This window comes from Ictalurus punctatus, chromosome 5, assembly GCF_001660625.3.
Source record: "Ictalurus punctatus breed USDA103 chromosome 5, Coco_2.0, whole genome shotgun sequence".
In the NCBI taxonomy this organism is placed as follows: domain Eukaryota; kingdom Metazoa; phylum Chordata; class Actinopteri; order Siluriformes; family Ictaluridae; genus Ictalurus; species Ictalurus punctatus.
In genome coordinates, this window is record NC_030420.2 from 19,447,264 (window position 1) to 19,460,477 (window position 13,214).

At 38.1% G+C, this 13,214-nt stretch overlaps 1 protein-coding gene across 2 annotated transcripts; it reads left to right on the plus strand.

Annotated features, from left to right (window-relative positions):
- The first annotated feature begins 845 nt into the window (after positions 1–845).
- On the plus strand, positions 846–12,822 carry tmed7 (transmembrane p24 trafficking protein 7). 2 transcript variants are annotated; one of them, XM_017468299.3, is made up of 4 exons: positions 846–1,002; positions 1,329–1,538; positions 9,883–10,128; positions 10,980–12,822. In XM_017468299.3, the coding sequence occupies exons 2-4, from the start codon at positions 1,380–1,382 to the stop codon at positions 11,214–11,216; spliced, it is 642 nt and encodes a 213-aa protein (XP_017323788.1). In that variant the 5' UTR covers positions 846–1,002; positions 1,329–1,379; the 3' UTR covers positions 11,217–12,822. The 2 variants fall into 2 exon arrangements, with proteins under 2 accessions (XP_017323788.1, XP_017323789.1); XM_017468300.3 differs by having other exon boundaries at positions 862–1,002; positions 1,335–1,538.
- Positions 12,823–13,214: the final 392 nt, after the last annotated feature.

Sequence of the window (13,214 nt, forward strand, 5' to 3'; positions counted from 1 at the left end):
AATCACCACATTAACGTTTGCCTGTGGACACATTCAGGGTAAGTTCAAATATATATTAATATTAAAGTTAATATCTAGCTCTTGTATTACATAATGTGTTTGATTATGCCACCACAATTAATTGATGAGTCTGTTGACTGAAGAAACTATCAGAAGCACAGATTTTTCATCTCACAACATACGATCTGGTCATTTCTAGGTGAAATTAGGCATGTCATGAATGCGTTGTTGTTATGTCATTGATTGTTTAAAATCAGTGTAGGTGATGTATTACAAACGTATTGCTCATTCCACTGCGTCTCTATTGTATGTAGTTGTACGTGAAGAATAGTGTAGCTATACTGCCATCTAGTGGTATTTGATACAGGTTTACGATTATCGCACCAAGTTCTATACGTAGAATTTTCTGGTCAATAAAAGGAGCATACTCATGCTTATTTTGGTATCCTATTATTTGCCTATAACTTTGCATAGCTGTGTATTTTCATAGCGAAATATATTATTAATATACTTCTACTAATACTCCTAATACAACAACAACAACAACTACTACTACTACTACTACTACTAATAATAATAATAATAATAATAATAACCGTAATGTGTTATAAAAGCTTGAACGTTACAAAACGGAAGCCTTAAGCGACCGTGCAGTATATTTTTTTTCTGTTGTTTTCTCTTTTTAACTTTTTTTCTATTTCCAAACTTTCCACTTGGTCTAACCCCTTTTTGTGTTAGCATTAACGCCACACCAGTAGGTGGCGCGAAAGCATTTACGTTTTAAGTTTTATGTATTAAGACGACATTGCGTTTACGTGTACATGTGGGTATTCCCACGCGCTTTGGCTCTGAAAGCCTGCCATAGGAATGGTCCCAATACGGGTGGTGAAAACATAACATCTTGCATTCAGACGTGGACCCGTTCGGTATTACGTCACGACGCACGTACGTGCTATGTCATCGCCACTGGTGCACTTCCTTCATCCGGGTAGAGGTTTGTTGGTGAGTAAAGCTTCATTGCTAAAAAAAACAAAACAAAAAAAAACGGAACAAAAATAATTTAGTATTCTTTTTAATAAACCAGTGAGATTACAACGAACGCGTGCGTTCAATCTATAAACTCATCTGTCATCTATATTCTGCGTCGCTTTTAGCCGACGTCAGTTGAGGATTAGCTTAGCCGGTGGGTTTGTTCATTATGAAGCGCTAGCTAGGAAGGACTGTATGTTAAAAAAAGGAAGTTCCTCACTCAACATGACTGTTTTATATGTATAAAAATGTCTCATTGCTAATGTGGTCTTTTCATTGAGGAACGCGGTGTTTTCCAGTTGCAGGTGCATCTGTGTATCTTCTGAGATCTCCTCCCTCGGAAGTTAGCCATGATGCTCGGTTTGCGCGTGCTGCTACAGGTGTTGTGTGCACAGCTGCTCTGGGGTCGTGCGTGGGGCTCCGAGCTCACCTTCGAGCTGCCAGATAATGCCAAGCAATGTTTCTACGAGGACATCACCATCGGGACTAAGTGCACCCTGGAGTTCCAGGTACGACACTCGAAAACCAAATGGCTCCCTACAACAGTACACCACATAGCGTGTGAAATAATTTCTGCTACACCGCCTTACTCCCCCAGCTAGTGATGGCATCACCCCAGAATTATCACAGGCCACAGGCCCAATATATCTGAAGTATCAATGCCTGGTTTCAATCCCCAGCAGAAACGGAAATCCCACTTATCAAGCAGCGTTCACTAAAAACCTTTTGTGAATAATGACAATTAAGAGAAGATATTAAACAGTAGTGATGTATCATTCATGAATGATTCGTTCATTTTGAACAAATCTTTCATATGACTCGGGAACAACGAGTTGTCTCAGGGTCAATTCGTTCATTTTTGACTGCGCATGCGCTGCGACATCCCCATAGGTTCTGTACAGGAAACAGAAATGATTAGTTCACGTCTTGAGTCTTCAGGTTCGAGTCGTTCGGTCATCACATCACAGCTCCATTGTATTCAGAATATGGGGTGGTCAGGTGATGAACGAACGACTCGAACCCGAAGACTCAAGATGTGAACTAATCATTTCTGTTTCCAGGGAACAGATGTGAGAAAAGAAAGAACGACTCGGATCGGGAGGCGAGGTGAAATAACAGACTGCATAGCCTAAAGACCTACTGCTAAGCTATTAATTAATCATTTCTGTTTCTCATAATTTGGCTTTGGCTGCATTAGCCTATAGTTTATTTTTTATTCCAAACGTTTGCGCAAGTACAAGATGTGTTGGGGAATTGAACATGTAACATTTTAATTATATTCTGAAATGACCAAAATGACTCAGGAAAAGATTTGTTCATTTTGCTGAACGAGTTTCAGAGATCCAAGTCAGTAAAATGATCCGAACTTCCCATCACTACATAACAGGAGCATGCAGCCTTCAAGTACTTAACCCTTGCGCGTCAATTAAAAAAAGTTACACACAGGTCCATAAAGGACAAAAATGTCCATGTCAAAAAACTGTCATAGAAACATTATATATTAATATTTTGTTCCACTTTCATTTATGTAGATTTTTTTCAAAAGCATCAGGTCTGATAATAATTACCAAACATTCATTAATTTTCAGAATTTTAACCCTTTAAACGCCGGTTTGTTTACTTAATGCAAATATCTTCAAAACTCAGTAATCTTCTCTGACTCATATACATGGGGTGCGATTTGTGATTTCCAGTACAATATCATTTCTTTCTTTCAAACTGTTCACTCGTGTAAAATTTTCAATACAAACACACCCATGTAATTATAGCTGCATCATTTATTCAGCTGGTCTGCAGCACTTTATAATACAGCAGAATCAGGAAAAAGGAAAGACATGGATTTTCCCCACAGACTAAACCCGAGAAAACACTACACATTTCAGAAAATTAAAAATCAATGTTTTGAAACCTTGTCAACAAAATAAAAGCCTATTAACACAGAATCCATCATTTTATACTTAAACATCATGGGTATTAAATATTGCAGTTTGAATGGGTTCAATGGGGACATTTTTGTCCTTAAGGTCCTGAGTGTAACTACTTTGTGTACCTAGTTTATAATTGATTTATGAAAGCAAATGAGGGTAAAGTTTTAAAATTCCAATAAAAATATACACCTTTTGCAAAATTTATGCAGTTTGTATTAATACAGACAAAATTATAGATAAAAAAAAGAAAGACAAAAATGTCCATAAGGATACACAAGGGTTAAGAATTAACGTGAACGTTTCAGTCATTATGCAAGTATACAGCACTGTTTGGATAATATAATCTAAAATGTTTTACCACTAGACTAACAGTAAGAACTGCACAGTGATGTAGTGTTAACCAGATGATTGTTTAAGTAAACCAGTTTTTACATTTAGTTTGTGGTTCTTTTGCACAGGATACCTAGCACTGCTATAAAAATTAATTTAAAAAAACATAGATTAGAAGCTTTGTAAAGCTCACACAAGCTTTCAAACTGATTCCTGACTTATAGTAGAGTGAGGATTACTGAGCGCCAGGCTTGTGCGAGTATTTTTTGCATAATACTTCATTGCCACGATATCCACTGATGTTCATTCTGAGTATATTATAACATGTCATATGTTATTGCCAGACCTCACATTTTTTGCGAAGGAGCTTCACAATTAAAATATCAGAGTTTTTTTTTTTTTTTTCTCTTCGGGTGATTCCATCTCAAATGAGCGGCCTGTGGCAGAGGACTTTTCCACCACCCGTCTTAGATTTTGCTGATTTTTTTTTTTTCTTCGCATTTGTTGGGACATGCACAAGAACAAAAACCCCCAATTCTTTTGAGTCAGCTCTCATTCATTATAAAAAATCAGCCATTGGCATATCTGTAATGATTTCAATGAAAAATGGCAAAAATGCCACTTTTAGGGAGTACCCACATTTGATCACTGCCCGCCCAGCACCCTACTTCTGTCGACCTATATCAAGCTACAAATTGAGACTTTTTGCTTTACATCTTCTTACAGATAAGTGAAAATTGGGTGTGTACTATGCCACATTACAACTTGATAGCAGAAAAAAAAACTATTTTGACAAAATACTTACATACAAATGTACGATATACAGTTACAGTAATTCAGTGTTCTTATTATTATACTACTACCCCATACTACTCCTGACATACTGCTTTTCACCTACTATATATTAGGTAAGTATGCGGTTTCGGACACAGTCTATATAAGTTCTGTGTAAGCTTTCTGTTGACAGTCACTGTTAACCTTTTTAGGAGTGCCTCCTTCAAACCAGGGTCTGAATTTGACTGCAGATAGATTTTTTTATGTGGTGCACAGGTAATGATTTAGGCACTGGGTTAATATTTGTTAGTAGGGCAGCGACTGAAGAACCAGACCAATCCATCGGTGTAGACTGGGAACTGGAAGAACCAATCCTGGTACACCAGAGACATCACAAATTCGAACCTACTCCAAACCGGTTTGAAAATGTTCAGACTATTCTCTGATGAAACATCCACCATCATTTCACAGGGAAAATCTGCTACTGCAATCAGTGCGTCTGTTCTTAAACCCAGACTGTATGCCGCTGTAGTCTATGATATGCATTGTTATCTTTTTGTATTGGGAGAAAACGTATTGAAAATTGGAGCATTTATGTGAAATTTATGCGCTGTTGTATACCAGACCACAGTTTGTGAATGGAAGAATCCTGGCTGCCATTCATTCATGTTCAGACACTGGGTTCTGTACCTGCAGCCTTGGCCAGTCACTGGATAGCAATGCAAGCTGCAAACTGCTGAAGTAAAACTATTCGTGATCAGAAAAATGAGCCAAACTGCCTAGTCACTGGCATTATGCAAGCTTTGTTTCATTCCTTATCTGGGTCCTGTTTGGGATGCTGACATTATTTGTATCGTAGCAGTAACAACCACATGGAATTGAACGAACATGTGAAGTTTGTTAGGTTGTGCCCTCACACGTATTTGGGTAGTTACAGATGTCACCATGTGTATTGGTTAGAATTTGCTGTTTGAATATTTGACCAGTGTTTTGCGCTTACGTATATTCCGATAACCTAACAGCTCACTAACAGCCATTTACTATTGTTGCAGCCTTATGGGTGACTTTCATTAAGCTGTGCTCAATCTGAATCTGAATCTTTGGTTCTTAAAATATACTTGTTTATCTATTTATGGCTTATTAAATGTGAAATGGTTATTCCAAACTAATATCTACAGTTCATGTGAATATGTGAATTCCTGTACAAAAAAAATTCTAAATGTGTAAAAATGGCTTTATTTCTTTGCATTGTGGCATAACACAAATTTCACTTTAGGCCTATTTGTAAGATGAAGTGAAGCTATAAATGTCTCATGAAAGTTGTAGCTTGATCTAGTAGTTTAGGAGAAGTAGGGTTCTGGGGTGGGGTCGTGGGTACCCCAAAGAAGTGCCAATTTTGTCATTTATCATTGAAGTCATTACAGATATGCCAGGTTTGGTTTGTTCTAATTCTACATCAAAAAGGAAATACATGTCAAGTTTTATCTTTATGGCATGATGCAGAACACATCTGAGCTAAATTGTAAAAACGGCTGCCATTTAATAACGAGTGAACGTTGATTTTCAAAAATGTGAAAAATTAATGTATGATCGAATTAGCTTATATTAGACAGGTATATTGTTCGAGACAAAGGAATCTCAGATTATGTCCTTCAGTCCTCCGTCAGCCTTTTCAGCCTTTTATTTCTCTTAACTCTTAGTTCTGTGCTATGAGCGAGAAAGTGTGATTGACCACAGAGTATTCAGGCCTGGGGAGTCTAAATGAACACACTGACACATGCTGTTCACAGGGACATCCAGTTTATTTAGTCTAGAACAGGAGTATTGATACACATGAACACCAGCATTGTATAGGCGGGTTTCTACTTGTGCAGGTGCTAGACAGATTTAGACAAAACACACAGCACACTACAAAAATAAGTCTTTTCACGATATAGAAAATACATGTGTCAGCTATAATAAAGGAAGGCAGTTGATCAGCTTATTCAAAGTGGTAATTAAATTAATACATTCATCATAGGTATTTGATGGCACAGAGACACACAAACAGAAACTATAACCCAGTATTCCCCGTATCTAAGGTTTCTTAATAGCAGTTCATAATATAAGAGAGTACGTGATAAGAGAATTCCCTTCATATATATTTAGCATTGTTAAACATTATTTTGACTGAAAGAGAAAAATAGCTGAAAAGTTTGATGTAAAACAGGACAAAATAGGCGTCTGATCTAACACTTTACAGATAATGTTTATGAAAATTAGAAATTGATTCAATAAAGTGTGAAACAATATTAAACAAGCAGTTTGTAAAAACATTATCAAAAATGTTTGATCACCTAAATATCCACCGCTGCTGATATGCAGTTCCTCACTGCACACCTGGTCATGTTATTTACCCTCCTGTATTCTCCTGAAATGGTGGAAATACTTGTTTTCCTGTCTTTTTGTAGGCTGTTGCTTGCGAATGTTTAAATCATTGGTCTGAATTTTTTTTTTTAATGGTATATAGTGATTACCACAGCAGTGTATTCAGTCCTAAGTGGTGTACCGATCCCTCTTTTGTTTAGTTTAAGTAAACACTATTTTCACTTAAAAAAAAGTTTTGTTTTGTTTTTTTTGCTCACTTTTGTTGCCAGCGGTTTAGACTTTAATGGCTGTGTGTTGAATTATTTTGAGGGGACAGCAAATTTACACTGTTACACAAGCTGTACCCTCACTACTTTACATTGTAGCAAAGTGTCATTTCTTCAGTGTTGTCACATGAAAAGATATAATCAAATATATACAGAAATGTGAGCGGTGTACTCACTTTTGTGAGATACTGTATATCAACAGTGGGCTCTTGTGTTTTGTTTTCTTCAGAGTGGCTTTAAGCTTCTTTTTTTTCTTCTTCTTTTTCTTCTTCTAGACCTTGAAATGTTCTTGTTGCTGAAGCTAGTCTTTTTCAGGAGAATCAGGCTGTTCTCAAATGTTTTACTTTCCGTGTTAAAAAATTCACTCCTCCTTTGTTGTTGTAATTTACTGTAATGAGTATAATCCACATACTCGAATATTAGGTACATTTTAGCCAAATGTGTAACACTGCATTTATTTGCTAGTGCCATTTTTACATTAGATATTTCCCCCCATCTAGTTACGCAGTGTGTAAAACTTTAAATGTCATTTTAACAAAAAAAAAATTCCTGTTTTTCTCAAATGTAATTTGTATGTTTTACTTTTATTTCTTTAAGATAATGTTAAGATACTAATAATCATAATAACAAATTTATTTATAAAGTTTTGCAATTCCCAATTCAAATAGTTTTCCATAAAAACGACACAAAAACTTCTAATTTTCAAGCCGCAACAATCACAAAAAAAACCACTGCCAAATCCTGTACGAACTGAATAGAGATAAAAAGGTAAAGTGAAAAATATAAATATAAAATAAGCACAAGGAGATAAAAAGGATTTAAGAAAAAAAATTGATGATTAAAATGTACTGTAATAGAAGTGAGTGATGTGACTGTACTAGAACACCTTCGGAAAAAATGTGTGTAAAAAAAAAATAAGTAAATTATCATGTATAAAAATAAATTTAAATCAAATAGATAAAAAATAATTTACAAAAATACAATAACTAAATAACCTCATTATTATTATTATTATTATTATTATTATTTATGTTGTTGTTGTAGTTATTGTTAATAGTGATCTACACTGTCAAAACATAGAGTAATAATAAAATCAAGGCCCTCCCTGATATCACAAACCACACAGAGTCACCAGACCCCAATGAATAATCACAGGTCTGATCGACAAAACTAAGATCATTCCTTGCTGCTCAATTTCTAAAAGGATGCTGTTAGTTTTAATAGTACCTGAACTGTGAGAACTAAAATGTAAGTAAAGTGGTAACGTCATCAGTCTGCTGTGTCCAACAGTATGAACATTGTAAAGCTAGCACTGCAGGGTTTGTTTTTTTTCTATGACCTGTGTGTTAGCATTCCTTTCACAACCCTACCATGGAAAAATATTAATGATGTGCACTTTGGTTGGATTCCTTTATCTGGAATGTTTTTATGGTAGTACACACAGGTCAGTGTGTAAAGCCTAGTTCACAGACAAATGCCAACCAATGGCAACAGACACGTTTGTCGGGTTTTGTCAGATCGGTGTAAGAACCCTGCTGGTGTTGGTCGGTGTTTGTTTTTACCAACTGAACGTGTTCAATCGCCGTTTATCGGCCGTGGAATGTCTGAGCAGTGTGGCATTTTCCAGCAAGCTGGTTTTGAGTTGACAAAACCAAACAAATCCAACCCAGATTAGTCAAGGTTAACCAGCATCATGAAACTTATCAACTTTCTCAGTCAACCCTGAACCAAGGTTAACTCAGCGTGCGCGTGCACATAAATGCCAGACGTCTGCAGCAAACAGCCAATAGCGTTCAGTATGGGGGGGGAAACCAGGTGCGCATACTTCCAGTTGAAGCACGAGGGATTATTTGGTGGAAATATGAGGAACCTATGCTAAATTCAAAAATCGCATCATTGCCGCTGCCAAAGCTCGGGAGAATTAAATATTAATAAATTTCATGTCAATTTGTGAAAATATATATTAGGACAGGAATAATACCACCATAGAAAACATACCACTCTCAAAGAATTCAATAAATGGCCTACAGTTTGCGGTAACAGTAAGCGTGTGGCTGAAGAACCCGGCACAGATGAACTATACCATCTGCCCAAAATCCATATCTTTCATACAGATGGTCATCAGGAAAAGCCAGGGGATTGTGTGTGTCCCTAAAAATGATTTTCCTTTGAAGTTCACTTATTTGCGCTGTGAGCTCCACAGGATTCCCCACAAATGGTGAAGCCTAAAGGGTTAACTTGCACACATCAGATTTATCTCACTTTGCTCACAGCTGATCAGTCCAGTTTGGGTTTGAGTTCTCTTAACCAGAATAAAACCTGCTCTGGAGCAGGTTAGCCGTGTAGCGCAAGTTACCATGATGATGGAATCCACTGAAAACCAATCCACCTTGTTGAGACAGAAAAAACAGAGTTTGCTCAAACTAAACTCAGATTTACCTGGATAGCCACCGAAACTGTAACCATGATGATGATAAAGGCGTCCCTGGAAACCCCATAGTAACGAAAGCCTGTGTGCGCAATCGTCGTTGTGGGTTAAACTACAGATTTCTGGACAAATCAGAAACAAGAGGATAAATTAACTACGGATGTGTTATTTCAATACAATTGTTTATTTTGACCCCTGGTGAGGGTCATCGATTGTTGTGTTCTGGTTTTAATCAGGATCATCCTCTAACTGTATTCTGTTTCATGAAGTGAGATTGCAACAAATGTTTAGATCAGGGGTCTCCAATCTTATCCGCAAAGGGCAGGCGTGGGTGCAGGTATTTATTCATTCATTTCATTGCACGTCCTCTGCATAAACGTCATTAAGCACCCTGTCTCTCACGTCGCAACACCCAAGGCTTCACCCCACAACCGCTTTGGTTTCACTCTTCATCTTTTCAGCCAAGGAGCGACACATGAAGACGCTAGTAATAGTAGCGTTCGGATTGCAGTATAAGGATCATCCATTTTTAAATCAGTCTGACTGTCCATGAAAAGTTTGTTGGTGTGTGTTGGGGCAATGTGAACATGACAGTTGTGTTTCCCAGCATTCGAAATCCAACAGTTTGTGCTTTTCTACGTTGGTCGGTGTCTGTTGAACTAGGCTCAACAGAACCATGAAGGTTTTTTGTTTTTATTCTAGGTGTCTAAAAATGTCGCGTCTAAACTATTTGTTCACATTTGATCTTTATTATTTATAGGTTGTTACCGGGGGCCACTACGATGTTGACTGTCGTCTGGAGGATCCGGACGGTACAGTCCTGTACAAAGAAATGAAGAAGCAGTATGACAGTTTCACGTTCACTGCCGCCAGGAATGGGACGTACAAGTTCTGCTTCAGCAACGAGTTCTCCACGTTCACACACAAGACTGTCTATTTCGACTTCCAAGTCGGTGATGATCCTCCACTCTTCCCCAACGAAAACCGAGTGACTGCTCTAACTCAAGTACGTATTTCACACGTCGTCTAATACAGAGGAGGATTCTCAAGCGTAAGGGTTATAATCAGGGATAGGAATAATAACATGGTTAAATCACTGATTATTGTGTAGTCGAGATTTAGTTTAGAGTTTTTCACACCTTGCTTAACCGTCGTTCTTAACCCCGGGTTAGAGGAGCGTTTCACACTTGTAATTTAGAAAGTGTTTGAGGGGGGGAAATTAAAAAAAAAAAAGTCAGACTGTGACAAAATGCGTCAGTTGGAGCAAAGAGGAGACCGTTTTATTTTTACAGTTATGGTCCGAAAAGTAAACAGTGACGCTACTGTACAAGTAAACACAGGTCTCTCCATGCTTAAAAGGAATTCAAAATAATATTCATATAATTTGCGCCTCTGTTTTGTTTCTTTTGTCTTTTTGACTTCGTTTTCTCGCCTTCGTGCGTCTCAGGAGGTTTTAAACAGCCGAGGGGATTTACGTGGTGAGGTTTTTTTTCTCACTGACGCAAAAACGCGAGACAAGCCGTTATTTAAACTGGCCGTGCGCTGTATTTATCCAGTCATGGTTATTCATACTGCAAGTATGCAAATAAGAGCATTAACCCAGGGTTAATGTGAAACATCAGATTATGAATATCCTGGATTAATTGTTAACCCCGGGTAAAGTATGAGTAGTGTGTGAGAAGAATAACCCAGGATTCTGTTTACCCGGGGTATAGGACGACCCAGGGTTGGTTTGTTTTTTTGTTTTTTTTTTAATGAGTGTGTGAATAGCACTTTTGTGTAAGTAACGTCACTGAAACCATTTGCGTTGTTTCGCGTGAACGTTTCTGACTCGTGGTCATATTTGATCTCCGTCAGATGGAATCTGCATGCGTCTCCATCCACGAAGCCCTGAAGTCTGTGATCGATTACCAGACCCATTTCCGGCTGCGGGAGGCGCAGGGACGCAGCAGAGCAGAGGACTTGAACACCAGGGTGGCCTTCTGGTCCGTCGGGGAGGCGTTTATCCTCCTGGTGGTCAGCATCAGCCAGGTCGTCCTGCTCAGGAGCTTCTTTTCAGACAAGAAAACCACAACGACTCGCGTCGGATCCTAACATCTTCAAGTCATTGTTATTTTCGATCTCTCTCGTTCTCTCTCTCACACACACACACACACACACACACACACACACACACGCACACAAACAAGGGACTAAAGGCATGCTGCCATGGTTCATTCTCCACTTTTAGGACTACATATTTAATGTTTATTTAAAGATGTATCTGTTTGGCTTTACATCTTTTAGGCTTATGTATGGCATAACATTCATATACAACAAACAAACACATATTTTCAGCGGTAAGAAGCAAACCTCATAATTTATTGTGTGGGTGGGTGTTTAATTTTTACACTGCTTTCTTTCATTTGTAGATGTGGGAGGGTGTGGGAGGAGCTACTTAACACACGCTTAGCTCTGCAGAACTGTTAATGAACTCGTGACTGTTGGGGTGTTTAGAGATCAGCGGTAGGACTTCAGTATTAAATGAGTATCATAAAAACACTTTCAGAAACATGTTAGAAGCACACCGGGATAACGTATTTATTCAGAGCGGAGTTCCTTTTCATTTTTTTCAGTTTAGTACTTTGCGTCTGGTTCGTTTTTCGTTCTGTCATCCGCTTACTGGTGCTCTGTTGTTACTTTCTTAAATGAGGTTCGTTTTGAACGGCTGTATTTTTGTCACATAATTAGTAGGTCTTAAATTTCACTAACATCACATTAAAGACAAAATTCATAAGCACTGACTTAAATTATAGAATCTGGAAGCGTGATTTTAGAAAGCACTGATTTATGTAAAAAAAAAAAGAAAAAAAAAGAAAAGAAAAACAATTAAAACATAATGGTGGTCACTGAATCCATTTGCTCACAGTTGAACTTCAGAGTACACACGCCAGGTGCTTTGGTATCGTGTTTGAGCAGGACATTATAAGGTTTTTGACTGTGTAAATACAAAGTTCCTGTGTATCCACTGCCCTGCAGTTTCAACCGAACCTGTCCTCAGCTGTAAGGTGGTAGTCGAGTGTGTTGGGAGGACTGAAAGCTTGAATCTGCAGGGTAGTCGGTCACAGTGACTGTAAATGAGAAGAGAAATTCCAACCGTATGGCTGGAGAACTTGATTTGTAAAACAGGCGAGTAAATAATCCAATTCAAACGGAGCCGCATACGCCAGCTGATTTTGTCAAATCCAATGGGTCAACAAAATAAATGCACCAGTTGGATTAAGAAATGGCGGATGAATTTTTTGAATATTTAGCTTGTATGGAAATGTACATGTTGATGTACTTAATACTTAGGTATTTTGAGGTTGGAGTTTACAATGATTATGATTTGGGCTAATAAAAATGATTTCCTCCTGTAGTCCTGTTGGGTTAAGTGTGGGTTAAGTAGCAGATTTCAATTAGTTGATATGGCTGTGTAAAGCAACATGTTCACAGTTTCTTTTTAATTAAACTGGCTTCACAGGAACTCCAATATGTCTGTGCTAGCTTTGCTGTGGGTTTTCTTTTTCTTTCATTTTCTCTGTACGTTTGGTCTTCATCAGCTCTCAGATTATGTATGATTTGTTCAGTGTTAACAAATTGCCCTTGTATGTTTAATCAGATCCAGAGAAAAAAAAGTGAGATCTGTTATACACAATCAATAAATCTGTGAAATACTTTATTACATTGTATTAGTCTTTTACATTCTGTGTGACGGGCACATGATGGCTTAGTGGTTATTTGTTACCACGTTCGCCTCACAACTCCAGGGTTGGGGGTTCGATTCCCGCCTCTTCCCTGTGTGTGTGGAGTTTGCATGTTCTTCCCATGCTGCAGGGGATTCCTTCGGGTACTCTGGTTTCCTCCCCCAGTACAAAGACATTCATGGTAGGTTGATTAGCAGTCCAAAATGTCCGTAGTGTGTGAATGGGTGTGTGATTGTACCCTACGATGGATTGGCACCCTTTCCAGGATGTACCCCGTCTTGTGCTCCATGTCCCTTGGGACAGGCTTCAGGTTCCCCGTGACCTTGAACGATAAGCGGTGTAACAGATGGATGGGATGCTGTGTGAA

Bases quoted from the DNA above. Each gene is read 5' to 3' on its own strand.
- tmed7 (XM_017468299.3), top strand. From the start codon at position 1,380: ATGATGCTCGGTTTGCGCGTGCTGCTACAGGTGTTGTGTGCACAGCTG. The intron at 1,539-9,882 runs GTACGACACTCG...TATTATTTATAG, and splicing joins AGTGCACCCTGGAGTTCCAG to GTTGTTACCGGGGGCCACTA. The intron at 10,129-10,979 runs GTACGTATTTCA...GATCTCCGTCAG, and splicing joins GAGTGACTGCTCTAACTCAA to ATGGAATCTGCATGCGTCTC.